This window comes from Brienomyrus brachyistius, chromosome 24 (assembly GCF_023856365.1).
Source record: "Brienomyrus brachyistius isolate T26 chromosome 24, BBRACH_0.4, whole genome shotgun sequence".
Classification (NCBI taxonomy): Eukaryota; Metazoa; Chordata; class Actinopteri; order Osteoglossiformes; family Mormyridae; genus Brienomyrus; species Brienomyrus brachyistius.
This window is the reverse complement of record NC_064556.1, coordinates 6,230,992-6,257,873: the sequence shown is the minus strand read 5'-3', so window position 1 is coordinate 6,257,873 and position 26,882 is coordinate 6,230,992. Positions and strand designations below refer to the sequence as shown.

Genomic DNA, 26,882 nt, shown 5'->3' with positions numbered 1-26,882 from the left:
ACATCTGGGGATTTTTTACCGTCCTCTATACTTCTGTTCTTGAGCAATGGAACTGGTCTTCGGGAATGGAACATGTCGTAAAACGGGTCCGCGCGAGAACACGAGCACGGCCAAGTACGCATATTGAGAAACACCGCATGTGTGGGAGTATGTCGGTTTTGGCTCTAGCATTAGCTAAACCAAATCCACTGTCCAACTCAGAGTCTGGGAAACACCCACTGATCCGTCTGTCCGATGACGGACGCGTCTGTACGGTTCTGACGCAGACGCAGTGTAACTCGATGGGCCTTCAGTGATAGCGCAGCACACGAACCAAGACATGCTATTTATATGCAAAGATGCACTCTTACAATTTCCAGCAGAAAAAGACTATTATGCGTAAAAATGAGAATAATGTTAGATAAATGCCTTATCTATGATCTAATATCTGAAGAAGACTGCACCTTTACGCACGTACTATTGTCTGATATGCAAACGTCCATCCGCTAGATTCGTTATGCAGAGATTTATGCAGTCGATAACGCTAAAGCCTCATAGAAGCACCTATGAAGTTTGGACAGCACACCCACCAAACCAGCACGTGCTATTAACATCATCCAAGGACCAGCGGAAGTTAAGCAAAGGTCTCTCTTCCTCTTATAGTCCAGACATGCAGGATGCACAAAGAAAACGCAAGACGCCAAATAACACAATGCATTGCTGCTATGCACGATCCGCATGTCATGTTAGATTCTGTCCATATTATTAACATTAAGATGATAGGGAGATATGCGGATGTATTCCCACTGCTTCTCCCCAGAACACTGTACTGGGGATTTGAAGAAGATACCAGGCACACTACCACACAACTCCACGCACTACATTCTCTCCCTGGAGACAGGAAGTGAGCCCGGAGCTCATCTGGAGAGGAGCGTGATCACATCACCAACACCGTACCATGTCTCTTATAGATAGGAGGGTTCCTGTAGATGTTGGTCTCCCCAGTGGCTGAGAACAGAAGAAGAATGGAGGATGGAACATTAAACAGGGAGGTGTGGAAAACAAGGAGACATTAGTCGGGAAATAGACGCCCTCATGAAACGCGATAAGCAGAAATTTCCATCTGATGGTGGAAATATATGCTGTATGCACTTCAAAACACTGCTTCCCAATCCGGTCCTCCAGGACACACAGTCGGTCTGTGTTTTTGCTCCTTCCAAACGCCCTGCCAAGCAAAAACATGGACTGTGTGCAGGTCCCCGAGGACCGGATTGGGAAACACGGCTTTAAAAGACAGCACCATCCCCTGCATCTCTGTATTGCCCCTTCTAAGCTGTTAAATAAATCACTCATATCTCCGAGTCCCATTTTCAGTTTGTTTTCCATATGTCTTTTAACTGGTTTTTACTGGGACACGGTGATGAAAACGCGGCGACGCCTCGACTCGGAAGGGCCGGGGAAAAGAAGCGGGACTATATTGGGACTATATTGGGACTATATTGGGACTATATTGCCTTTTGCTAGTTAATTCTGGGAGCTTCCTATAGCCTGGAATATCCAACGAATAGCAGAAAGGAGATTTTTGTTAAAAAAAAAGGCGGAGCTGGAAGCAAACAGCAGAATAAGTTCAGATTTTTAAGGGAACGGGGGAGATGATGGCAGCTCTCCGATGACAAACACGGGATGTAGAAGATTTCTGCTAGTCAGCAGCTCAGGAGCTGCGGAGCTCCAGGACCCTTAAGGCTGGCATGCGGCAGAGAGGTGACAGTTACAGGAATGAGGGTACGCTGACAGATAACAGGAAGGGCGCATTTGTCAGTACCACCAATGCAGCTCCTATAAAATTCATGACTATTCTGCCCATGTTGGGTCAGACCTGATAAAGGAGCCCAGCGCCATGCTGCATAAATGTGATTCAGCCTCTTTTGGCTTGACAGTTCTGTCCTGTTCCGCTGCTACATCTGTGCCGTGACTGAGAGACACCCAGGGGGGCCTGCTCTGCATTCTCAGGGGCTCCCAGCTCGATCAGCCAAACGGCATCCCATCAGCACGGCTCGAAGGCGACCGGCATGCCCTTAAGAGCCGCGGTAATGGCTAGAGGCAACAGCAGGGACCAAGAAGGGATAGAAGCCTGCGGCAGGCTGGGTCGACGAGGGCACGCACACGTGAAGGATGGTACACAGATGGGGGAAGCAGGAGACAGAGATGGAGAAGAGCCCGTCGGGGATGTGACGTCGCTGCCAGAATGCTGGGCAGAGCCTGGACACTATGGCGGGAGGGACGTGGGGGAGGGGAGGTGTTTTAGGTCGGTAATGAGAAATCAAAGATGATGGACCTACCTGGCACGTGGAAATGCCTGGGCGCCTGGTACGTAGTCGGAGTGCGGGTCCTGGCGTCGATGTGGCCATAATAAGGAGAACTCCTTCCGCTCTCATTACCTGCAGCCCAACCCACCAATGACAGCGCAGGAGAGTGAGTGACAGCTCTCAAACCCACCCCCTTCAATTCTGATTATCGGCCAAAAGTGTACGCTGAGCACATATTAACGTGCAGGGTGTCTACTGAGCGTAAACGCTAGGAAAGACACAAAGTTGCTCACTGAGAAGAAATGTCCCAACCACCATATTCAGCAAAGACCAACCCCTGACTGAAGACCCCCAACGTAGACTCACCCATGCGGTAACAGTTTTGAGGAGAGCGGGGAAGTGTGGGGGACACCCCCTGGCGACTATACATGGGGGAGTCAATGTACCCAGGGGTGGAGGATCGCCGATGTCGCAGGTCCATACTGTCATAAATTTCCTACCAAAGAACAAAGAAATCCGGTTCATGGGAGGTGGTCTTCAAGGAAGCATCATGTGAGCTGCCTTCTCTTTGGAAATGACAGCCAGGAAATGCATCCTCCTATATAACACATTTCTTCGGTACAAGATTAATGTAATGGATTTCAATCACCTAACCATGCTCAAAGGGATGTGACGAAACAGGCGTAAGACCGTGCAACATTGACACGAACGCAATGGCTGTCTGATGGTGACGATGCGGACAGACTGCTGAAATCACAAAGACAGTGACCGAATTCCGACAGACTGCTATCAAAGCTTGCTCAGCAGTTCAAAATGACACGTGTGCCTCGTGCCGAAAAATGCTCGACGTTAGGAAAAGTTTCACGGACTGTTGACGTTTTCTTGTGCACTCGTGTAACAGGGCCACAGAGTGAGGCACGTCCAGACACAAGGGGAGCCCATCTAATACCAAAGGAGGAAGAACATTGTTCCGTGCCGGATTCCAGGTGAGGGGTAATTACCTGAGAGTATGGAGACAGCATCCCCAGAGACTGGGGGGGGCCGGGGGTGCAGAACAAAGAGAATAAGACCTGGCATGAGGACCCGAGATCACACAGATGACCGGCTTTTACTAACGATTAACAAACCCTGCCATGCTTACTGGAATCCAGTGGAACGTAAGGAACTTAGCACACAGCCATAGGACTTAGAAGTCACTATGTGTCCAGTGAATTCCCCTGGCATGATGACCCACACGTAATTTATCTCTTTCTGTAATCAGTGTGAAACCATGAAAGGTGTCCACATTGTTTGTCGTAGCATCTTTGGCACCGATATGTTCACAATAACTCCACGTTCGGTGTTGAAATTACTCTCACGGGTGTTAATCATTAAAAAGAAAGAACACATGCATTTCGTGGATTATGAGAGGGGAAAACACTGTGATCCAGCGGCAGTTTTAATTCAGCAGGTTAGAAAAGGACGCAGCAAACAGAGAGTCATGTAGGTTTAATGGCTTTGTGAAGCTTTTCACTTAACAGTTATCTCATGTAACACTAACATTATCACACAATAATCAAAGCACTGTTCCTAAGACTGTTAGCAATTTTGATACCTTTACAATAAGAGGGCCTACAAATTTGTGATGTTGTAATATATCACAACACACCCATATAAAGCGCCTTGGGGTGACTGTTGTGAAAGGCGTTATATAAGTAAATTTAATTTCATTTCATTCTTAAAAATAAGAATTGTCCACTGTACGGCATTTGCCGGAAAATGCAAGTGGTAGATTTGCTTCTATGTTGCAGAACACATTGTGACGCAGGGTGGTCACAAAGCCATAAACCGTCAAGTCGACAGGACAGAGACGGGGGGGTGGGGGGCATGCAGGTGGGGGCTGAGCTGGCGGGACGTGCACAAGCAGCAGAGAGGGGGCTTTGAAGTACCTCCCCATAGCTGTAACGCTCCAGCCTGTCGTTGGAGGCGTATCTGTGAAAGGGCTCGCAGGACGTGAGGCTGGGCCTCCGACCATCATACAGGGGCTTAACCTTAGACAGAGCATCATAGTCTTTGTACTTAAAGATCTCATTTTCCAGTTTGGCCTGAAACGGTGAGACACACACACACAGACACACACACACAGTGAAAGAACGAAAGAAGGTTTGAGGGCAGTTAGATTTGGAGGGCTTTCGAGTTGGCTGTCAAAAAAACAGTGAAAGAGAGTTTCCTTCCGCGCTGTTAGGCTAACTGGTATCTCTAAATTGCCCGCAGTGTGTGAGTCTGTGTGTGCGCATATACCCTGTAATAGACTGGCGTCTCTTCCATGGTATACAACAGCCTTGCGCCATAGCCACCCACCCCCCCCCACAATCCTGCCCACGATAAGTGGTCGGAAGATCGATGGATGGCATTAATTTCCATATGGATAGAGATTTCAATCACGGAACTGCGCTTCTCCTCTATCACTGTGCTCAGTGGAAACAAAATACTCCGCGTGTCTCCGGGGCAACTGAAGAAAAATAACGTAGACAAGCTCCTCTCCTGAAAGCGCGAGCACCGGAGCGTGTCACTGTAATATCTGACGGGGTACAGATCAGGCACACCGGGCTCTCCTCACGGGATTGGTGGAGGTACTGCATGACACCTAAATGGAAGCGTCCGATTGGCCGGCGTGGGCGTCACTCACACAGATGGCCCGGCTCGGCGAGCTGATGCTGGAGCCCGGCGGTGAGATGGAGACGTCGGAGGCGCGTCTCTGCTGTGGGAAGGAGAGGGAACAATCGTGACTTCATTCGTCTATGTAATTCTGAAGCAGAAGAGCGTCACGGTGCTCACCTTCAGCTTCTTCTCCGCGTTGGCAGCCTGTTTGCACAGTGGATGCCACACCTCCGAACCTGTAAGTGAAACGTGTGGTCAGGCATGTTCTCTTCCCCTCACCCAGCCGCACTGAGGGCGTCTTCCATCTGGACGCGTCCGCAGATGACGAAATGGGGGCAAAACCAACCCTGGCTCTCAAACACCGGGACCGACGGCCCAAAACCAATCCAGAGCTGAAGCTGAACACCAGTCACAGCCAATCGGGACACTCCCGGCGGGCCACTTAACTGTGCCGCTCAAGAAAATAATTTGACAAGTTTAAAACCGAGCCTGTCAGAAACAAAAGAATTTTACAACTTTAACACTGACAAGTCTGAACGCTTCAGAATGTTAACCAGTGAGTTCTCGCTCTCTCTCTCTCTCTCTCTCTCTCTATCTCTCTCTCACACACACACTCACACTAAACCCATAAATAAGTTAACAAGGAAACCGTAATGAAATCTTTTGCTGAGTTGACAGGTTTTTTTAATTAGTGTTAATAAATCGTGGGTAGTACTTTTAGAATCGCTGTTAGCAGATGCTACCAGAGCTATCCAAACTGAAGGAGTTATTTTAGACGTTTCTATAGCTGTACGTGAAAATGGTGGCTTATTCATCGCGGCTTCTGACACATTTGACAGTGAACCGCTGCCACTCGTAAAATAAAACACGGACCATGAGTTCAACATGATTTTAAGATCATTATTTTAATGGGGGGGGGGCGGCAAGGGGTCTTCAAAATATTTGCCAGAGCTGCTACAGATGGGTAGTAACAAATTCTCTCTGTATATAGCAAGTGATGCCTTGACATGGACAGGGCTATGTCTTGATTACTGCCTGCTCTCAATCTGCCCCCCCCCCCCCACGTTAAGCATGTCATCCTTCAGGCCGCCTCTGCAAGGGCTGATGAATTTACGAGGTTTGCCTCTGACTAAGCACAGCCCATACATCAGAGCCGGGAATCACAGCCACCAGTCAGGATGCTTCCGGGGAGGGGATAGGGTGGGGGCTTGGTATCCGAGGCCATAAGTCTGTCTCCTTCATTCCCACCACCCACATACTCACAAGGATCGGGATGGTGTGAGCCAGTGATTCTCCTATTTATCACATCTGTGTTTCCGTGGGGGGAAACTACAAAGCATCTTTAATGTTTACACTGACCATTATAATGCATTATGAAGGTATCTATAGTGCATTATGGATGAGAGCTTCATAAAGCATTCATAATGCATAATAAACAGGGTTATAATGTGTTATGCCTTTTTATAAATAGTTATAGGCCTGTTTATAATGCTTTATGGATTCATTATCATGCATTATGAAGGTATCAATAATGCAATATGATGATTGTTACCAAACCTTGTATTAATAACTCCATCGAATCACTACCAGCTGACGCCATGTTATTACATTTCATTCACCTGAGTCTTATTTAGAGTTGCATTTGGCCACATAAATCTTTCGCAAAGCTTCAGAGAAGCGTAATATGTGCGGAGTCCATAAATCAATACTCTGCATCATCCAGCATCTACAGTCCCGGTCTCTCACTAAATCACCCTGACCTCGTCCTTGCCGACGATCCACGTCAGGATTGACAACACATGCTAACAGCTAGGATTACTTAGGGTCCAGTTAGAGAAGATGATTATGAATCAGAATTCAGACCTCTGGATCCTTGAGTGGAACTATTTAAGCCTTCTGTTAGTATCTCTGTGTGGTACGGTAAGTTCATTGTCCTGCCTAGAGAATTGCTTACACTGTTTATCAAGGAGCACTTTTGCTTTAATGTGAAAATGCAACAATTACTCTACTAGGATCAATGTTCCTGTGCAGGACAAACAAACAGCACCAGCTTATTTACATAAACGCGATGAATTCTAATCTGTTCACCGGCTCAATATCTCAGGTGGTCACTGAGGGGTTTCCTTTTGATTCGCCATTTTTGCTGAATCATTCGATCCGTCTTATAACCCTTAACCACATTTTCCTCAAGACATAAAATCAATGGTGAACAAATCTGAAATATTTTATGGCCCAAATTCCCCTCGGAATCTTCCAAATTAGCCTGCTCGCGCAATCAGGAATGGACTTCTGCAATTTAATGACTTCGTTATGGGACATTTCCACCGCCTCATTTGATGCTAATGACGACAGCCTCAGTCCTTAAAGCATTGCCCTTTTAATTGCCTATGCAGTATCAAGAAACTTGTTTGGTTTTCAAAAGAGTCACATTTTAGTTTTAGTCAGGATATAGCAAATAAACTAAACTTGGAACTATAAACTGCAAAATATCCAGTCATTTTCTATAACCACTTATATAATACAGGGCTGAAATGGGCCTGGAATGTTTCCCAGAATGCACTGGGCACAAGACATAAGCTGCATCCGAATTCAGGGGGTGCATCCTTCGAAGAACGCAGTCTACAATAGTGTAGCATTTGTAGGCTGTATTCTTTGAAAGGCAAATGGAAAGCATCTCCAAGTGAGACAATAATTTCCTATTTGTGTCACCAGCTGTTCCCTTATCCTTGAGTCTCAAAGCGCCCTTCCTATCACCCAGCCGGGACATACCCACTTTACTGCTGCGCAATGCATCTTGGGATATGTCGGGCTGGGAAGGATTAACCAGGTGGATCCTTCATGGCAAAAGAAGGATGCATTTCTAGGCTGTATTTGAAGGAGCTTTTGAAACGGGTGCAGCTCCTGAATTTGGACACAGCCACAGACACTCTGAACCAAACCATTACAGATCACACATCTGATTGGCTGGCTCCGCCTCCTCTAGTTGCTTGGACCCACCTCCTCTACAATCTGATTGGTTATCTCTCTGAACCAATCGTTTTTCGTCCTGCCCTCAGAACCATTTTTGGTTTTAGTAAAAGCCCCCATGCGCGGACTGACACCCGCAAGTTACTGGGCCAGGTACACTGAAGATGGAGACGTGGTAAAGTGTCATGTGATGATGTGGATAATGGTGAATCAACACAGATGTGTGCTTCTCACCTCTGAGGTACATCTCCTCTCCTTCCGTGAACATCATCTGGCATCGGGCACATCGCGCACAACTGGGGTGGTAGTGCTTCCCTCCGGCCTGAGGGGGAGAGCGGTGGAAGGGTGGGAGATAAATGCAGATCCAAGGAGCATGAAAGAGGAAGAAGGAACACTGTGTAAGAGTCAGAGCTTTCCACCCAAATGTAGAATCCTGGAACTGAATTGTTTCAACAAGGCTTTGGGATAAAATGTGGGATGTGAGGGTATGGATAAAAGAAGGTGTGAGAAGGTGTGAGAAGGTGTTGTTTCCTTCCTCTGACCAGGAACAGACCCAGAAGTGGCCCAAAACCATGTTCTGGGCAGGTGTGCGGACCCCACCCCTAAAGTCAACCAATTTCATCTACACTCCCATCCACGGCTGCTCTTTAGTGAACACCTCAAATTAGCGTTAGCGCTACTGTAGCATAAAGGTCAAATTGAGCCTCGGATGAAGGATGCACTTTCATGCAACAGACAGGGGAGCATCCTGTCAACCCCCCAGGGAGAGAGCATGACTCAACAAAGAAAAGCGCGATTCGATATCTGGCCCACGTCTGACGCGCCTGACAGCCATCGCTTCTTCTCACTTAAACTCTCGCCATTCTTAGCTACATAATATGAAAGGTTATGCATCTTCTTCTCCTGTTCGTTTCAACTGTCTGAAGCTGAAATTCTCCAAAAGACTTTTTTTTTAATTGTACCCCCATTTTTGAGTATTTAGTCTCTCTCTCTCTCTCTCTCTCTCTCTCTCTCTCTCTCAGGCTGTTACTTCCATGGCCGCTTCCCGGTGATGTTCCGGCATATCCCCACCGCAGCGTGGGGTGCAGGCGCATATAGCTTATGTGCACTCAGCAGAACCCTGACACTTGCGAAGGGCGTCCTCGCGTCCGCCGGCGCACATCGCCGAACGCCGATTCGATCTGTGTGTTTCCTGGCTAAGCCTCAGCTCACACGCCACGTGCCCAAAACTGACTCCCGAGCTACAATCTCCTTCAGCTTTAATTTTTACCTCAGTCGCCAGCTCTGAAAAGTTTGTTAATTAAATAAAAGGGTTTGTTAAACTCTGCTCAAACATGTAAAGGTATATATATATATATATATAATGAATATTATCTTAACTTCAAAACAAGCACAAGGACGGCTTCACAATGCTGACTGAGCCAATAACAACAGCCAATAGATGATTACGATCTGATTGGGTGCCAATAAAATACTGAATCTCCATGGCAACCGCAGAAGGATGTCAAGAAAGGTTTTTTTTACAGTGAAAACAAAGCGAAAACAAACAGAAATTAACACATTTTGTGTCGAACAAAGATTTCACTATAACATCCAGAAGTCACCGCGTGAGTCTGGGTCACGTTCGTCTCAATTAAGTGGGGATGTGAAGAAGCGGCTTCCTGTGGTCACATCCCCATTCACGGTGGAGCACGCGGCCTCCGGCTCACCTCGAGCACTCTTCCGCTGATATATCTGCTGCAGCCGCTGCACTTGATTCCAAACTGCGCGTGGTAGTCCGCCTCGCAGTACGGAATGCCGTCCCTGAACGAGGAAGCATGGAAGAAGAAGAAAAAACTTAAATCACACTCCAGCCATCTTCACAGTTGGAAAACTATGAAAGAAAAGCGGTCGGACGGCATGCGTCACTTTTGGCGCATTAAAAGCTGCGGGGCGACTGCGCAGCTGCACGTACTTGCTGATGTACTCCCCAGTGAGCACGACCCCGCAGGACTGGCACTTGAAGCAGCTGACGTGCCACTGCTTCTCCAAGGCTAGTAGCGACTGTCCCTGTTTGATCTCCTCCTTACAGCCGGCGCAATCTAGGAAGAGGAAGAGCTGTTGCATGAGGCGCCTTGACCACAATTTGGGGGGGGGGGGTGATGAGGGGTGCTGCAGATTTACAGAGGTAGAGAACTCCTACCCGGACTGATTTTGTGCACAGAGTAAGGTCATTTTTTAAATTCGGTTTAAATTCAGCTGTGTGACCTCCCAAGACTGCCCTATTGATCGAGGATCAGGGAGGTCTTCATCATATCATCATCTCGTCTTCTCTTGTGGAACGCATTGGTTTTAGGGGCTGCCTGCTACACTTATATTGTGGTTTTGCCAGCAATGGACACCTGAGGTTTGAAACGTTATATCCCTGCACCAAACAATTCCCAGTCCACTGTTGATGCCATTAGTCATCTGCTGAATCGGCCATCTGCGGGGGGGCGGGGGTAGGTCACTGCATTTCACTTGTCGGCTTACAGGGACATTGTTATATATAGGAAAAATTCATCTGCTTCCGCTGTGAAAGCTGTGGTTGCAACCTTTGACTTTTTTATTTAGGTGTCTTGGCTCAAAGCTCAAAGACTTCGCTCAGCTGATTTGGGTTAATGTACATTGTGCTTGAAGGTACCTCTAAAAATGTGCCCCCATCCCCCCCCGAACAGTCCATTGATTTATTTCTGTACAGTAGTAATAAAGGAATCCCACCGACCATCACATGTGAGGAAATCACACCCTGCACTAGGACCCCAGCCAATATCCTTCCAATGGGCATCGTATAATTTTACGGTTTCAATAAACAAACTGCTTTCTGAGCCGTGGGTGGGGAAAAAAACACACACAATGCTACAGGTGGACAGGAAAGAAGATTAATTTCCTGTTCGCCTGATTCACACTAGAAGACACCTACACACACAAGCGGACAAGCTATTTAAAGCTCTCATTGACATGTTCTGACCAATAATTTACTACCTCGTGTAGTATAATGAAGAGTGAAGGTATAAAGTATAAACTGAATGACAAAATTCCCCCCATATATGGGAGGGGGTCCTGTTTTCAAAGGTGAATTCATAAGCATCATTTGTAGATACCAATTAATATGGAGCCAAGGCATGATTTCAACACCTCATCAAGACATTTCATCATCCTACAATCATTCTAAATGACAGGGGTAATTACGCCTTTGGTTGATTAGTTCTGCCTGGGAAATTACAGCAGCTTCTCACGAAACCGATCGGCCGTGCTACACGAGACGAGGAAACTTCACTTTCCTGTGGACTGAAAATCAAGCAGAACCGTTAATGTCAGGAAGCATCACCCAATCAGCAGACACATTTTGGGGATACTGTACGAAGTGCTGTGAGAGATTTATACGACGCGCCATCGATCTAAAAGAGATTAACAGTACGTCAGAGTATGACTATTGATCGCTGGGACTGTTTAACTGAGTGGAATAGAAGATGCAGAGGAGAAAAAGGTCTGGAAACTGTAAATTGTAATAAGTGAAATTCTGTAAAATCATCCCTGGTCATGTGACAATGATGAATTCCATGGATCTTGGTATTCTGAGAAAGTAATTGATCCTGAGGAACTGGGTAACGAAGCAGTTTGTCGTTTAAAACTTGCTGCAGCCTGGTATATAGACACGTAGCCTGGAATCCATCCATCCGTGTTTTATAGCTGTTTTATCCAGTGCACAGTTGCAGTGACCCAGTCAAACAAGGGGCACACGCTCACGCCCAGTTTAGAGGCACTGGTTCACCTTGGACTGCGGGAGGAACCTGGAGGAATCCCTCAAGGGCACGGAGCTCAACACACAGAGCTGACCCCCCCAGCTTCAGTGGGAGGAGGCCACTTCACTACCCTACTGGCCTCAAAGCACTTTGCCTCTGATTATTCTGCCTCTGAGCCTTACCTGAATCTGCAGTGTCTGGGAATAATTGATTATTATTTATTATTGTTCACAGTTCATTGTGTGTCTATTGTGTGCCTATTGTGTGTCTATTGTGTGTCATCTGTTGTGTCAAATGTTACATCTGTTATGTGTGTGTGCTGCTCCTCTATGCCTTTTAAATAAAGTTTTTTGAATTTGAATTTGCTAATACTTAAGCTCATCTGATAAGGGTAAATCCGGAGATGGAACCTCAGAATGCACCTATGGAGAGCTTACCCCCCCCCCCGCACCCCCCAAGGCCCAGAGGGAGGGATACGTACAGCTCGGGCCGTGGATCTTAACGGGCTCGTTGATGAGGATCTGGGAACACTGCTGACAAATGCACAGCTTCCCGTTAAAGGTGACCCGGTCCCCGACGGGAAAGGGTTTCCTGAAACGATAAACACAGAGCAGCGGATTATGGGAATGAACAGCCCCCCAGGAAACACGCCTCGGACAGGTACCGAAACTGATAAGTAACTTTAGCGCCGATTGTTCATTAAAATGCCGTTATCTCACATCAGCGCTCGCCTCTCTGGCTAATACTCTGACGAAAAGGCATACTGTCACATTTGCTGGTGCATCCTTCTCCTGAATTATGACGACGACTCGTATTCATTAAAAGCCGCAGTCAAGTGGCCCGTTTATATTATTGTGTCTTTACGCTACTTTGCACCTGATGATGTGCTCTGACTATGGCAGGAGAACATTCTGGGTGACGATTCCATCAAAGGTCAACATTCCATCAGAGCGGCACGGAGAGCGACTACTCAACACATACATGAGACGAGAACAAAAAACAGCTCTCTTAGCAGTATCTGTACCTTAGAAAGTTGCCAGCCCTGTTGAGACACCAACAATGTACAGGGCATCGACGTAGCGTCCTTCTTGCAGGGGTGGAAAGTTCAGGTCCACAAAGTACAAATCCAGACCAAGGTTTTGTTTCAACCAACCAGTTATATATACTGTAAAGAGTCCCAATCACAGAGTACTCAACTGGTTGGCTGAAACAAAACCTTGGTCTGGATTTTTACTTTGTGGACCTGAACTTTCCACCTCTGACAGTATTCTAAACAGCATCTAACACAAAAACACTGCCCACATCCTTTAGGAAAGGTCTCGCACCTGCAAGAAAAAATTGATGACGACCAAAAAGTTTGCCGAAGGATGCCCATTCTGAGCTAATTTAATAGGGCCTTTTAAAGATTAAATAAAATCTCTTCCAGCTGCCTAATTAGTCATGCTTTTAAGGAACTGGAGAACTATCAGTTCCCCGGAAGATCTTCACATAATTATGCTTTATAAACTGGCAGCAACCCGTCGTGTCTCCCCTGCCAACACAGTCCGACTGCCAAAGGCAAGTGCGGCATGGCGGATGGTGCCACGGCCAGCTGCCACACTCAGAGAACAAACACGCAGTGCCACGTGCGGAAGGCAGACCTGAGAGTCTGCGCGCGGCGGCTGACTTTTCAGAGATGGACAAGTACCAAATTAGCATCCAAAAACCAGCACCCAATGAGAGATGATGCACCATTGATTCTTCTCCATCTTGCGGAAACATATAGGGATGTTCCTGGTCCCAGGAAGCATAGGGGATAGGATTCCTTGGGAAGGATGTCAGTCCAGGGCAAAACATATGCTTACACAGGGAAAACATACAAGCTCCACATGCAGAAATGGGGGCAGGAGACACACCCACAAACCTGCCAGCAATTCATGCCACAAACATGAACAGTCAATCAAAACGGGCGTTATATAAGAATTCACTGAAATTTGTTGGAGGATGTCTTAGGCTAGTGGACGGAAAAGGGAAGCTAATGGTCAATCGCACATTCACAATGGATCTGAGGGCTGAAAATGGCAGAACATGGACAACTGGGGTTTTGAGGTCTTAGGACCGGCACTAGCCTGGTTTACTGGGAGGCAAGGCTAGCAGAGAACTCCGGTGTAAACGAATCACAGAGAACGGGAGAGAGGAGGAACCAATGAATAAGCACAATGAAGGTCACATGACTCTCTCTCTCATTAGGGACCCGCCTACTCAGTCATAAAATGGAAACACAATTGAATTCAATTTTGTGTAAACCTTATTTAGATAAAAACATGGAACTAAAAGTCTGATTTTATGAGTTTCAGCCTCAAACTCTGACCCAAAGCCATGACGTACATAAAACCACAAGGCGACAACTTCCAGACAACTTAGCATGACTGGGTATATTTTAAGCTCATTACCGTCACGGTAACTGGAGATCATTTCTCCAAGCGGAGACCAGGGCATAGAGCTTGTTTTGTGCGTTTTCGTGATATCAAACTATAAAAAGTAGAAACAAAAAATTGTAGGGACCCAAGTAAGACTTCCCTGGAATAGGTACCATCTCCAGAGAACCGCAGGGTCGAACCCGGGGCCCGGCTAAGTCACCGGAGACTGAGCTCCAGCACCAAGCAGCCTACGAGTCTGGCCTTTCCACTGCGCTCCGCACATAAACAGTTTATGCCTCTTGCATCTGCCCGGTAAATCACACTCATTTGCTAAGCAGGCATCGCTGATTTATCCCTGCGGCCCAGGCTCATACTTCAGCTGCACGGCACTTTATCCAAAAGACGCCAGGCGGTAAAAGAACACAGCGCCTGACGAACTTCGTCTCCGATGAATACAAAACAAGCCACCTGCTCGGCTGAGTAACCGACTGGAAGCACATGGTGCCACATGCACAGTCCAAATGCTAGGAGGCGCTCTGATCCCAGAGCTACACATAAGTCTGTTAACAAAGTGCTCGGACGGGGGGTGGGGGTGGGGGGGCTGCTCTACAGACTGAAGGACCCTGACCTGTACTGACACAGCCACTAATTCGTAAATCCTACCATAAAAAGTCATTCAACAATGCAATATGGCTCTGTTTACATCACACTGGTGGCACAGGTCAAAGGTCACAGAGACTGAGACCTTACCATGATAAATCAGCCACCTAGACTGAGATGGGGACTTAGATGCACTGATACTACACAGACAGTTTTGGAAATTGAGTTTTATCACTCTGATATGCCTGAGAGGATGTAAGATTGGTGTTTGGAAATGTGATTTTACCAGAATAACATACCCCACAGTCTCCACTCATGCAAAACCTCCACCTCAAACTAAAACCCTGGAGAGCTGCTGTCCAGGTTGTCTATCCTACCTGGTGTCTGATGAGCCACAGCTGTTCCTGGTATTTACCTGAGAACAGGGGTCGCTCGTCAGAAGCCAGGCAGGATAGAAAACCTACCGGATCAAAGCTCTCCAGGACCGGAGTTGGAGACCCCTGCTTTAAGAGATACCTGATAACGAAGGCTGAGGTCCAACCTTGCACATCCACAAGAAAGCAGACAGTATTTCTATGCCACAGACATAGTGGATCTTCCTCCAAATGCAGATGTTTGGGTTTGGGTCAGGACTCCCAGCCCCGTCTGTCTGCATGTGGACGTCGTCATCTCCGCCCACCCGGGCTCGTCCGTGGCAGCCCCGCTCTCTTTGGCTCCCGCCAGCAGTGTACGCACGTTTCTGTGGTACCCACCCCTCCCCCCCCCCGTGCAGCTACTTGGCCGGCGTCCAAAGGCAGAGGTCTTCCCAGCACACGCCCTCCTGCCCGCAGGTAACTGGTAACAGTGGGCAGTGGCTGGTGGTGGGTGGTCAGGAGAGATGGAAGGAGGTGTAGAGGAGTAGAGCGGTGCAGATACAGCTCAGTGTATCTGCGGACGCATTACGTAACGGAAGCTCTGGGACTGGCCTCTGCGCCCGAAAACAGGAAGGCGAAACCGGCAATTATCATGTCTTACTGTACCCTGAAGCAAACATGGACGACCTACTTTAAATAAATGTTACTCCACACATTCCTAATTTTAAAACCTCCCCGCAGTGAAGGGTTGCTTCCTTCCTGAAGGACTGACCAGCCACTTTTTTTTTAACCTACTTTCAGGGCAATCAGGAACAACTAAGATCCAAATATACATTTGAACTACGGCCCTTAGCACCGAAATATTAGTATTAGTGAAGCATTAGTGAAGCAGTTGATTAAGGCAAGATAGCGAGGGAAGGAGGCGAGAGTGGGCCAGGACTGATGCAGAGATTACGTACAACGTTAATCCCAAAGGGCTAAGCAAAGTGGACATTACTTGTGCTCAATCATCTTCATCCACTTATTGTATTTTTCCAGTTATCGATCCTTAAATGCCTGTTTATTCGTACTGCACGGTGTCTGCTTCACTGTCCAGCAGCTAATTCCGTAACGCCGTCCTACCGCGTAGTAACAGGGCATCGTTAACGAGGCCGGTAACCGCTGACCCACAGTAGCCTTTCAGAACTTTTAATTCGTTCGTAGTAATAAGAACACGGTCTTTCTTTTTACAGGCGTGTCACATGATCATCTCGAGATGAAATGGGTTCAGGTGGGTCTAAGCAGTGGCAGTTTTAGACCATTTCAACTTGGGGGGGGGGGGGGGGGGTCAGACTGGGGGAGGGACATGCATGTTGTCAGGAAGGCACTGCCCCCTCCCCCAAAACTGCCCCCGAGTCTAAGGAGCACCAAATGTTAAAACATATTTATTGTATATCAAAGCTGTGTCCTTGGCTGGCCTGATTCGCTCAGGCCACAGACGTTCTCAGGATTAATCCCCACATGAACAGCTCTGCCTCCCACGCAGCGCGACGTCCCAACCCACCTCGGCGACCGCAGACGCCTCTTGCCACACGACTGCACTTATTACAGCGATTACTGACTGCTTTTGACACCCAATCGAAAACCTCTACTGAGAGTATAAATAAAATAGCATCGACAATAATAGGTAACACTTTACTTGGCAGGGCACAAATAATGTAGTATTGTAATACTACTTAATATTACTTATAATACTACTTATTTACGTACTGATCTCATGTTAATTCATCATTAATAAATTGTGATGCATGTTTTATCTCAAGCAGTTACTATATCTGTTAATACATCTTAATTCTGTAATCCTTCGTAAACCACTGAAAGAATTACTGAAGGAACAAGTCACGAATAACACAAGTGAAATACTGATCTCATGTTTGTCCATCATTAATGAATCATGACGCATCTTTCATCACTATTAGCAACTATGTTTGCTTAGCTCACTTGTACTTCAGTAGAGTATTTTTGCCCACTCAAGTGAAGTGTCATGCTGTAATAATGCTGCAATGCTCTCAAACATGCTGGTGAGGGATGTCTTACCACTGATGACCTGAATCCTAACACCATATAAGGAGCATGTCTCATAACATGAGACATATTATACCTGGTTTGCATGAAGCAAAATCCACAGGCTGTCTCACGCGTGGCGAGTGCCTGTACATATTATGGTGATGTTCACCGACCCAGCAAGCCTTCATGCTAAAAAGGCCTTCATGCTCTGTACTTATTGAGCTCCTCAGTGAAGACCAGTCAGTGCAGGTGACAATGAAGAAGCAGACCAATATCAGAAAAGAAGGCAGATTATACACCTTCCCATCATTCTCTAGCACAGATTGTTAGGAGATGCGTGGGATTGAAACGGACTCTTTAGGAACACCGCGAGCGTGTCTGCTATAAGGACTGCTGACTGGATGACAGGGAAATGTGGCAAAAATAGCCTAATATAAATTGTAAAGAGAGTTGAAAATTAATCCAATAAATGGTCCCAGTCACCTGACGTTCTGGCCCAAAACAGCCAGGCCCCCTGTCTGCCCCTTACACCAGTGCCACAAGGTCCCAGGTCCCCTTCTGAACTGGCAGAGCGTCTCCATAACAGTGACTAATGTCTTTTAAATGGATCGGGCGCATTTAACGTGCTTTTTCCTGCGGCGCTGCTCTGTCGCAAAGGCGACGCAGGAGGAAGCATCATCATTCATGGGAGGCATATGAGCGCAGGACGGCGCGTTGCGCGGTTAATAACGGGAGTAAAGACAAGCGCCATTGCGCCAATGTCCTGCCGGCGGGGGGGGAGGGGGGGGGCAGCATTTGTGCACCCGCCCCTGGGTGCTGGGGCTAATGTGAAAGAGGAGGAGTGGTAAACTGGAGGAAAACTCAATATGTGCTAAATGCAGGGTTAGCGAAGGCTAATCCTCTAAACACAGCCGTGCAGGAGTAGCGCTTCTCCTCGAACCGGGGGCACCTGTGTCTGCTGCTGGGTGAGAGGGGGACGCAGGAATGGCTAGAAACCCTGGCTCCCGCTGACTCAATCCTATCGAGATTCTAGATAAATGAATATGCTTTGGACTGATTGAATTCAAGAGGCATTTATGCTAATTAGCCCTAACTGTGATTTTAATGAGCTTTCAAATGCTTTCTGTCCTTGTTTGGGAACGATAAGCAGACTATCGATGTAGCCGCGCTGCTGTTTAAATACGTAATCCCGCGCTTCAGGTAGTACTACGCAAGACGTGGAGGGTGTGAAAGGTGAAAGGTCAGTGGAGGGGCACCTGCAAGCGCTGCAGACGAAGCAGGCGGGATGGTAGGCGCGTCCGAGCGCAGACACCACCTCGCCCGTGATGAAGTCCCCGCAGCTGTCGCACTTGGTGCCGTAGAGGCGCTGGTAGTCCACCGTGCAGATGTACTCGCCGTTCTTCTGGAAGAACCCGGAGCGGGCCAGGTCGCAGCTGCAGACTGCAGGAACAGCACGTACAGAAGGGGGCTTAGAGGGTAGAATTACCGGAAAAGGAGGAGGAGGAGGAGGGGCTGGGCGCGCCAGTGACCCTGTCCACGAAGAGCGACTGGGATATGGCTTCATACAACATTTGTGCTGACACTTTCTGAATGAGGATATATGAACACATTCATAACACGTTATAATGCATTCATAAAGCATTATAAGCATGGCTATAAATATTTATAAAAAGGCACAATATATTACAACCATGTTTTATGAATGCTATAGGAAGGTCTCATCTATAATGCACTATAGATAATGCAGTACAAATAATCCTTATACTGACCATTATAATGCATTATGAAGGTATTTATAGTACATTATAGATGAGAAATTCATTGGATCTAATGAAGGATTATAATGAACATCAAAATTCCTTATCACTTCATTTATTCTTCTACCGACCATTATAATGCATCATGAAGGTATCTATACTGCCTTATAGCTTTACGTAAAGTGTTACCACATATGTTTTATATATCAACCACTGTTACTCTGTCTGTCTCTTTATCTCCAGTCGAACCACAGCAGTAAAATAGCTGCCCATCACTCCCCCTCGGAGGAGGTTTCCCGTCGTCATCAGAACTGCTTAGCTGCTGACCACACAACTGGGGGGTCTCTGATTAGAGACTGATGTTGGTGCCATTATTGAATTCACAGGACTGTTGTCTCCTTATGCAAACTCATAAAGGAAATAATCACCACAAAGACTTCTGGGCCTTTGATTTACAGAAACCGACGGTAACGCTACACTGCGCGTGAAATCCTGCACATCTCGTATCAATCGGTTTCCGGCACGTAAAACCATTAAAAATTAGGAAAAAAAAACGTAGCAAAGACGAGGGTCTTCGATAAGAATGAAAACTACTGGGCGGCCAGCGAACCGAAACCTGGGGAACTGGACGGAGGTTAATCCCGAAGATGGGATTGAACATTTAGCAAATTAAGCTGAAAAAGAAATTTACAGTTTGATCAGGGAGTCGGAAGTGTCAGCTTCCCTCAGGCTCTCCGGCCGTCCGAGCAGCTTCCATGATGGAAACCTAAGAGGAATCACAGCGACTTTATCTGTGTGTACAGACACAATAAAGATCAACCCCACCTCCATTTTGCCTCGGTATTAGTCATACATATTGACATTGACTTTCAACTGATTATGATTTGATTTTAATTGATATTAAAATACACTAAAATAACTCTTAGTCACACATATTCATAAACATTTACAGAACTAACACTGACTGATGGTTTTGCATCAGGACTCAACACAGGAGCTTGTGTCCTTAAACCAGGTGAGACCAATCTTATCCGCGAAAGGCCAGTGCAGGTTTTTGGGGAAACCTTTAGGTTGGCCGTTCAAACCCAGGTGCGAGGACTTTTCAGCCAATCAGTCCTCTAATTAGTAATCTAATTAAGGACTTGCAGCAAAAACCCGCGCACACACACACAGCGGCCCTTTCTGGATAAGACTGGCCACCCGTGACTTAAACTGCGTTCTTTGTTAAGACTCCAAAGTGCCCTTTTCATCTAACAGTTACGATGACCATTAATCTCGTGCAACCTGAACACTAACATGCATTCTCACTCCAGGGGCCTGTAATTCTATAGCGTGCCACCCTGCAATTACGTCGTCCTGTACTAATAATACCCCAGGGGCGATAGCCAACGCTCCGACCCCGGATGCACCTCACTTCCTGAGCTGCTGAGTTTAACACTCCTGCCGAGAGAAGGCACAGGACACTCGCAGGACGCCTTTCCTAGAGTCACCCCTAGGAGGTGCTCTGCGTCTCTACGCTGCCTGCGCACATGCTTCCTGGGTTGCGATATTCCAGCTTTACGACGGCTAAACGGTTTCCGTGTTCAGTACATTATTCAGTAAATCACAGAAGATATTCAACACTTTTTATAAATTAGGCTTTGTGTTGATGATTTTGCCCAACTGCAGTGTCCTAAGTGTTCTAAGGATGTTTAATGTAGGCTAGGCTCTGATGTTTCCTAGGTTAGGTTTACTGTGTTAAAATGCATTTTTACCCCTTACCGTTAGCCTGAGCACGAGCGGCATGCTGGCAGAGTGCTGTACACATTCTCACTGAGTGGACATGCGCTTCCTTCGGCATCTCTGGTTCAAGCCAACAAAACCCAGGGTGCTTTGGGTAAATTACTGCCTGCAAATTCCTGTAGGACATGAATGTCCCTACAATGTAATAAAAACCTGGTATTTTGTCCTTGTGAGGACACAAGGGGAAATTCATTTGATAGAACTCAATTTTACACAAAAATCTGTCACTGCAATCAAAAGACCAAAAATGCCAGAATTCTTGTATTTTGTTTGGTCGCTTATGGTTAAGGTTACAGCTTTGTAGGGGGTTAAGGTCGTCATTGTTGGGGTTAGGGTTATGCGCATAGAAATTAATGTAGAGTTCCCATAAAGATATGAACACGTGGAATATGCGTGCGTGCGTGCGTGTGTGTGTGTGTGTGTGTGTGTGTGTGTGTGTGTGTGTGTGCGTGTGTGTGTGTGTGTGTGTGTGTGTGTGCGTGTGTGTGTGCCCTGCAATGGACTGGCGCCCCCTGCAGGTCGTCCCTCACCCTACACCCTCCAGGCTCTCACTGTTGCTGCACTATATAAGCGATTATGTAAGACGGCTGGATGATGGACATCAGCAGTTGTGCTTCCCTTTCTTCCAGCCCATCTACACAGTGCAGCCATCTACCTTTCAGATATGCAGGCAGCGGCTAATTAGCATCGACAGCGACGGCTACATTCCTCTCACGGGTGCAGAGACGGCCCCCTTTGAAAGAACACGCTGGCATGAAATGACTATCAGGAAGAGTAGGCAGTGAGAGACATGGTGTTCACCAGGTGGTGAGCCCCCCCCCCCCCCCCTCCCGCGCCCACCCTGCTCAGAGCAGGAGATGCATTTCTGCACTACTGCTAATGCGAAAGGACCCATGCCTGCAATCTGGGCTGCGTGAATATGCATGCACAAGATGTGAGCGTAGAAACGTTAAGTCAACTCCATTTCCTATAGCTATTTTGAATACTCAAGATATTGTCCAATTAAAATAAACTAACAAATAAATAAACTTTGACTGTCTTTCTGTGCAGAGGATCTGGATGTGAATCAGATGTAGTAGAGCAGTGTAGTACCAGTGCAGCTACATTTAATTTCGCATCGAGAACTGAGAACATTTCTCCGTTCTGATAAAATACAACCAGGCCTTTATTGCGTGTTATTTTAAGAGCAGCACTGTAGCTCGCATGCTGCAACTATGATGTGTAAATGGTGAAGGATAATCTAATCCAGTTAACCTTAGACTGAACTCAAACTAATTCCTTTCCATTGCGATCTGCCTCACGTCATTTCTCTTGCCATGACCCTGCGTGAGCATATACGAAAATGCGTAAATATCAGAATTCAAATACACCAATGACAGTAGAATTCGATCGCAAAATGAATTAATATGCAAATTCATCTGGAATTCAACCAAGTGCAGACTAGCAGATCTCAGTGCATTATTCTGAGGTTTGATTGCACAATCAAAAAAATATATATCTAAAATGCTGCAATAAAACTTGCAATATTAATAACGGCAATCTACATTTACCAGGGCAGAAGTATGGGAAAAGCAGAGGAAATTTCATTTATGGTGCAGTGTTTCCTGGTGGTCGCTCCCACTGAATTGTGGGTAGTTTCGTGGATGATTCCAGTATCCTGCAGACGGGAAGGAGCCTAGAATAATGCTTTCTGAACTGTAAGATGATTCCCCGACGCGCCTCGTAAATCACTCCTTTCCTGAGCGGCGCGCAGTAACACGGCACTATACAGCACTTCCTGAAGTCTGAGTGGCTCCAAGAAGAAAACGCCTTTGCGATGCATAGAATACCACCCCCCCCCCCCCCCCAGGCAGCTGTGGTGCTGTGAATGCACTGATAAGAGACCCTGCTCAGGATTTTTCTATTCTTCCTTGCCGAAGACCGAGAATCACATAGACAGGACAGCTGTGCTCTGGAGCGAGACACTTGCCCCCCCCCCCCCCCCACCAAGTGACACCTGACCCCCGACCCGCCCCCCCCCACCACCAAGTGACACCTGACCCCAATTTGCTTCAGCAACTCACAAAATCCTATGAGTCAGTGGAACTGCAAGGCTTACCAAGGTTCTTTGAGTAAAAGCACACCCCAAATCAATCAGTATATTAACAGGAATGAAAAGAATCTGATCTGCTGCTCAGTTGCTCTGAAGACAGGTGCATTACGGTAAAAGTCACCATGCAGTCAGACAGCAAGCTTTTAACAGGCAACTACGAGATTCAGAATTAGATTATTTATTTGTTTGATTTCCTAAGAATTTAACCATGTTTAGTAGTTCCAATAAACTTTTGCTATTACGCATGATGTATTGTAGTTTTTGGTTGTCTAATTCTTCAATAGTTTAATCGTTTGGTTTTGTGTTTTTACATTCTATATAGAATTGACTTGAATCTACGTGTGTGAGTCTAAGGGAATCCTCATTTCCTGCTGAAGTCCTTTAGATTTCAGTTTGTCAGTTCAGTTTCCAGTTATCTTTACCTTTCACAAAAATAAATAATGGCAAATACCAAGAAAATTTTTAACATCCTTTGATACGGCCCTGCCCAAATTAAGGAAAGGCATTGGAATGAGGCAGTAAGAAAAATCTGTTGTGTTTCATTAGTGACCTGATGTGAGTCGTGGCCTTTGAGTACTTTGACTACTTTAGCCTATGAGTACTTTGAGTACATTGGCCTATGAGTTCGTTGATTACTTTGGCCTATGAGTACTTTGAGTACTTTGGCCTATGAGTTCTTTGATTACTTTGGCCAATGAGTACTTTGGCTTATGAGTACTTTGAGTACTTTGGCCTATGAGTACTTTGCTGCTAGTTTTGCCCCTATGACAATGTAATTTCAGACTTCTCTCTAAATCAATATCAACCCCTGAGCTCCACCCCTTTTCACAGTGAATTGCTCCTCGTTCCCTGGCGGTCACCATGGCTCCCTGCCTCTCCCTGTAATAAAAGAAGTCACATGGCTGAAACCTAATTGGTAGATTTCAGAAACACTGCACACCACGCTAAACTTCAATCCCTGTATCATACGCTGACTCATGCAAAAGAAAATGATCCCATTGAAATGCCGGGAAAAACAGCACCTTTATGCAGAAATGAAAGAGTTATATACAGCCGTCTCATCCGATACAGAGCTACAGTGACCCAAGAAGCTAGTTCAATAAGAATAGGGAATTAGACAGGGGCCTCCCTAAATGGGATGCCCGTCCATCACAGGGCACATAGACCCCGGGCAGTAGGCAGGGGCCACCCTGAACGGGATGCCCGTCCGTCACAAGTTAGGACAGTGGTTACCTAACATGAGGAGAATGTATAAACTCCACATCCATGGAAATTGTAAATGTATGTTTACAGGAGTTACTGATTAGCTTTAGTTAAATTTAATATTTTCAACAGCCGTTCTACACAATAATTAGTTTGCTTTACCTTATTTACCCAGAACTCTTGAAATCAGTTTTCTAAAAGAAGAAAGACATAAAACTGTGTCCATGTGTCCAGAGACGGATGATCCTAGTGCTGCAGTGATTCTGAGCTCAGTGGCATTCCGATGCTCAGTGGGGGGGAGGATGGGTGTCCTGCTCTTTTGCTGTCAGAGGATAGCTGCACATTCCTTGGTTTCCCTAGAGACAACGAGATCCTGGAGACCAATGTTTCCGATCCCGGTCCTCAGGGACCACCAGACAGGGTAGAAGGGAGAAAAAACGTGGACTGTCTGGGGTTCCCCGAGGACCGGGTTGGGGAAATGGAAGGGAGCAAAAATGTGGACTGTCAGGGGTTCCCCGAGGACCGGGTTGGGGAAATGGAAGGGAGCAAAAATGTGGACTGTCAGGGTTTCCCCGAGGACCGGGTTGGGGAAATGGAAGGGAGCAAAAATGTGGACTGTCAGGGTTTCCCCGAGGACCGGGTTGGGGAAATGGAAGGGAGCAAAAATGTGGACTGTCAGGGTTTCCCCGAGGACCGGGTTGGGGAAATGGAAGGGAGCAAAAATGTGGACTGTCAGGGTTTCCCCGAGGACCGGGTTGGGGAAATGGAAGGGAGCAAAAATGTGGACTGTCAGGGGTTCCCCGAGGACCGGGTTGGAAAACACTGTCCTGGATGAGGCGGGTTTGTTTCTGTGCCAACATATGCATGTGAAGTGATAATGAACAATTATCATCACTGTGATCATACTACCATCAACTTCATACTACTGCTGGCTTTCTGAAATTATATTATGCATATTATAATCAGGAGTAGTCAAACTAGGATGCCTGTGTGGAGCATAATGGAAGTAAGGTGACTGGGACTGAATATGCCATAAGGCTCAAAGATGGGCTTTGCTGAGCAGCAAAGGGGGTCGGTCTGCGCCTCATATGGAAATCGTCACAGGCAGCCGGGCTTATCTCCCCCCCCCGCGCCAGCAGCAAGGTGCGAGGCGTCCCTTTGAACTTTTTCAAAGTGAGCCTGCCTTTATGCAAAAGGAGATAAAGTTGGGCGATTTTTCAGGGCGGAACAAATGAGATCCAGAATGATATGCTACTACCGCGCTCTCCTGCGATGCCGCAACATCAGAGAGGGAGAAATGGATTTCGACACGGTCAGTCAGGCATGAGTGCCAGTAAAAAAAATAAATTAAAAAAATCAGGAAAAACGAACTAACACTTTTTGCATCTCGTCCTGGATATGCTGCAGCTTGTCCGGAGATGGACTATAGGCTAGTGTTTCACAATCCGGTCCTCGGGGACCCGCAGTCGGCCCATGTTTTTGTTCCCTCGCAGCTCCCTGCCAGACAGTCCACATTTTTTGGAGCTGGGAGGGAGCAAAAAGGTGGACTGTCTGTGGGTGCCCAAAGATCGGATTGGGAAACACTGATCTGTGCTCACTTCAACCTGGGTACCTGGTACATTCGTTTAAAAGCCAACTACCTGGATAGCAGTGTACTGGATAGGGATGGATAGATCAATGGATGTATGGATGGGTGGATGGAAGGATGACAAAACCCTGAACTAAATCATTTCATTAAATGTTCTTTTAGCACCCCTGGGCTCTCTCAGATGTGGGCTTTTAAAAAAGCACAGGTGGAAAGTTCAGGTTCAGAAAGTACGAATCCAGGCCAAGATTTTGTTTCAGCCGACTAGACAGAGGAGTTTGCATCTTCTCCATATGATGTGTTTCTTTAGGGCCAAGCAAACCAGTATCTCCAGATCACTCACAACGTGCTCATGGGCTTTTAACTTTCACAAAAGTGTTCTGAGATTGATTGAGAGAGATAACCAATCCGATTGTAGAGGAAGTGGGTCCAACCAATCAGATGTCTTGATCCCATCTCCTCTAGTGGTTTGGACCCACCTTCTCTAGAATCTGATTGGTTATCTCTCTGAACCAATTATTTTTCATTCTGCCCTCAGAACATTTTTGTGTAAGTAAAGACTCCCGTAAGCTCAGAATGTGCGACTGTGAATGTGTCTTAGCTGGACCTGCTCTTCTTGCCCAGGGGCCCGAGACAAACACTTACTTGGGAGGCCCCCCTACCAAGGAAACTGATGATCATTTCACTTTCTCCGTAACACAGGTATTCCGTAACTCCGTAACACATTATAAATATCATACATTGGAGGATTAAATAAGCAAGTGGAGCAACAGTTGCATGAAGCTCCACAGTCTAAAAACTGGAGGTGCCTCTGTACTTTTGCCCACTAGTGTATCTAGACTTAGCACCCTGTGCTTCCTGGAAAAGACTCCAGACTCTCCACAACCGTGTAGTAGATAAACAGTTAGAAGTCTGATGGATGGAATGGATTTTTGAATAGACGACCATCATATGCTTAAAAGTACTGTACATTATCTGGTTTTATTCATGCTAACATTTTGCTCAGCGAACATGCTATCGAGCTTCCTTATCCTGATATACCACTGGACATCTGGAGATCATCGCTAGATATTCCAAACAGATGAAAAATATATGCGAGCTACAGCCGAACATTTCCGTGTTGTAAGGCCCGGATGGGGAAAGGATCCAAGTGTAAGAGCCAAGAGTTTATTTCTGGAATTGCAGTCCGCAAACCGGCGAAGGGCTGAAACCCAATGAAGACAAACAAACGCAAACAAATCCGAACAGCGATCCAAATCCGTAGTCCAAACACGGGCAGAAAATCAAAGTCGATACAGGGAGCGCAGGAAGATCAACCGAAATCCAAACCACAGGATCAAGAGGGAAAAACTAGGAAAGGTAGCAGGGGGAAGCTGATCAGGAAACAAACGCTCAGGAAGGTGGGAAAC

The 26,882-nt window shown here is 46.6% G+C and overlaps 1 protein-coding gene across 1 annotated transcript in view; it reads right to left on the bottom strand.

Moving 5' to 3' along the window:
* LOC125719904 (actin-binding LIM protein 3-like) overlaps window positions 1-26,882 on the bottom strand; it is a 72,361-nt gene that overhangs the window by 9,806 nt on the left and 35,673 nt on the right. The window contains exons 4-15 of the mRNA XM_048994750.1: window positions 18,311-18,494; window positions 12,138-12,247; window positions 9,847-9,973; window positions 9,602-9,695; window positions 8,127-8,214; window positions 5,103-5,161; window positions 4,954-5,025; window positions 4,214-4,369; window positions 3,287-3,316; window positions 2,652-2,781; window positions 2,319-2,417; window positions 937-987 (exon numbers count right to left, since the gene is read on the bottom strand). Coding sequence (XP_048850707.1) covers window positions 937-987; window positions 2,319-2,417; window positions 2,652-2,781; window positions 3,287-3,316; window positions 4,214-4,369; window positions 4,954-5,025; window positions 5,103-5,161; window positions 8,127-8,214; window positions 9,602-9,695; window positions 9,847-9,973; window positions 12,138-12,247; window positions 18,311-18,494 — 1,200 coding nt within the window. The remainder of the gene's footprint in view (window positions 1-936; window positions 988-2,318; window positions 2,418-2,651; window positions 2,782-3,286; window positions 3,317-4,213; window positions 4,370-4,953; window positions 5,026-5,102; window positions 5,162-8,126; window positions 8,215-9,601; window positions 9,696-9,846; window positions 9,974-12,137; window positions 12,248-18,310; window positions 18,495-26,882) is intronic.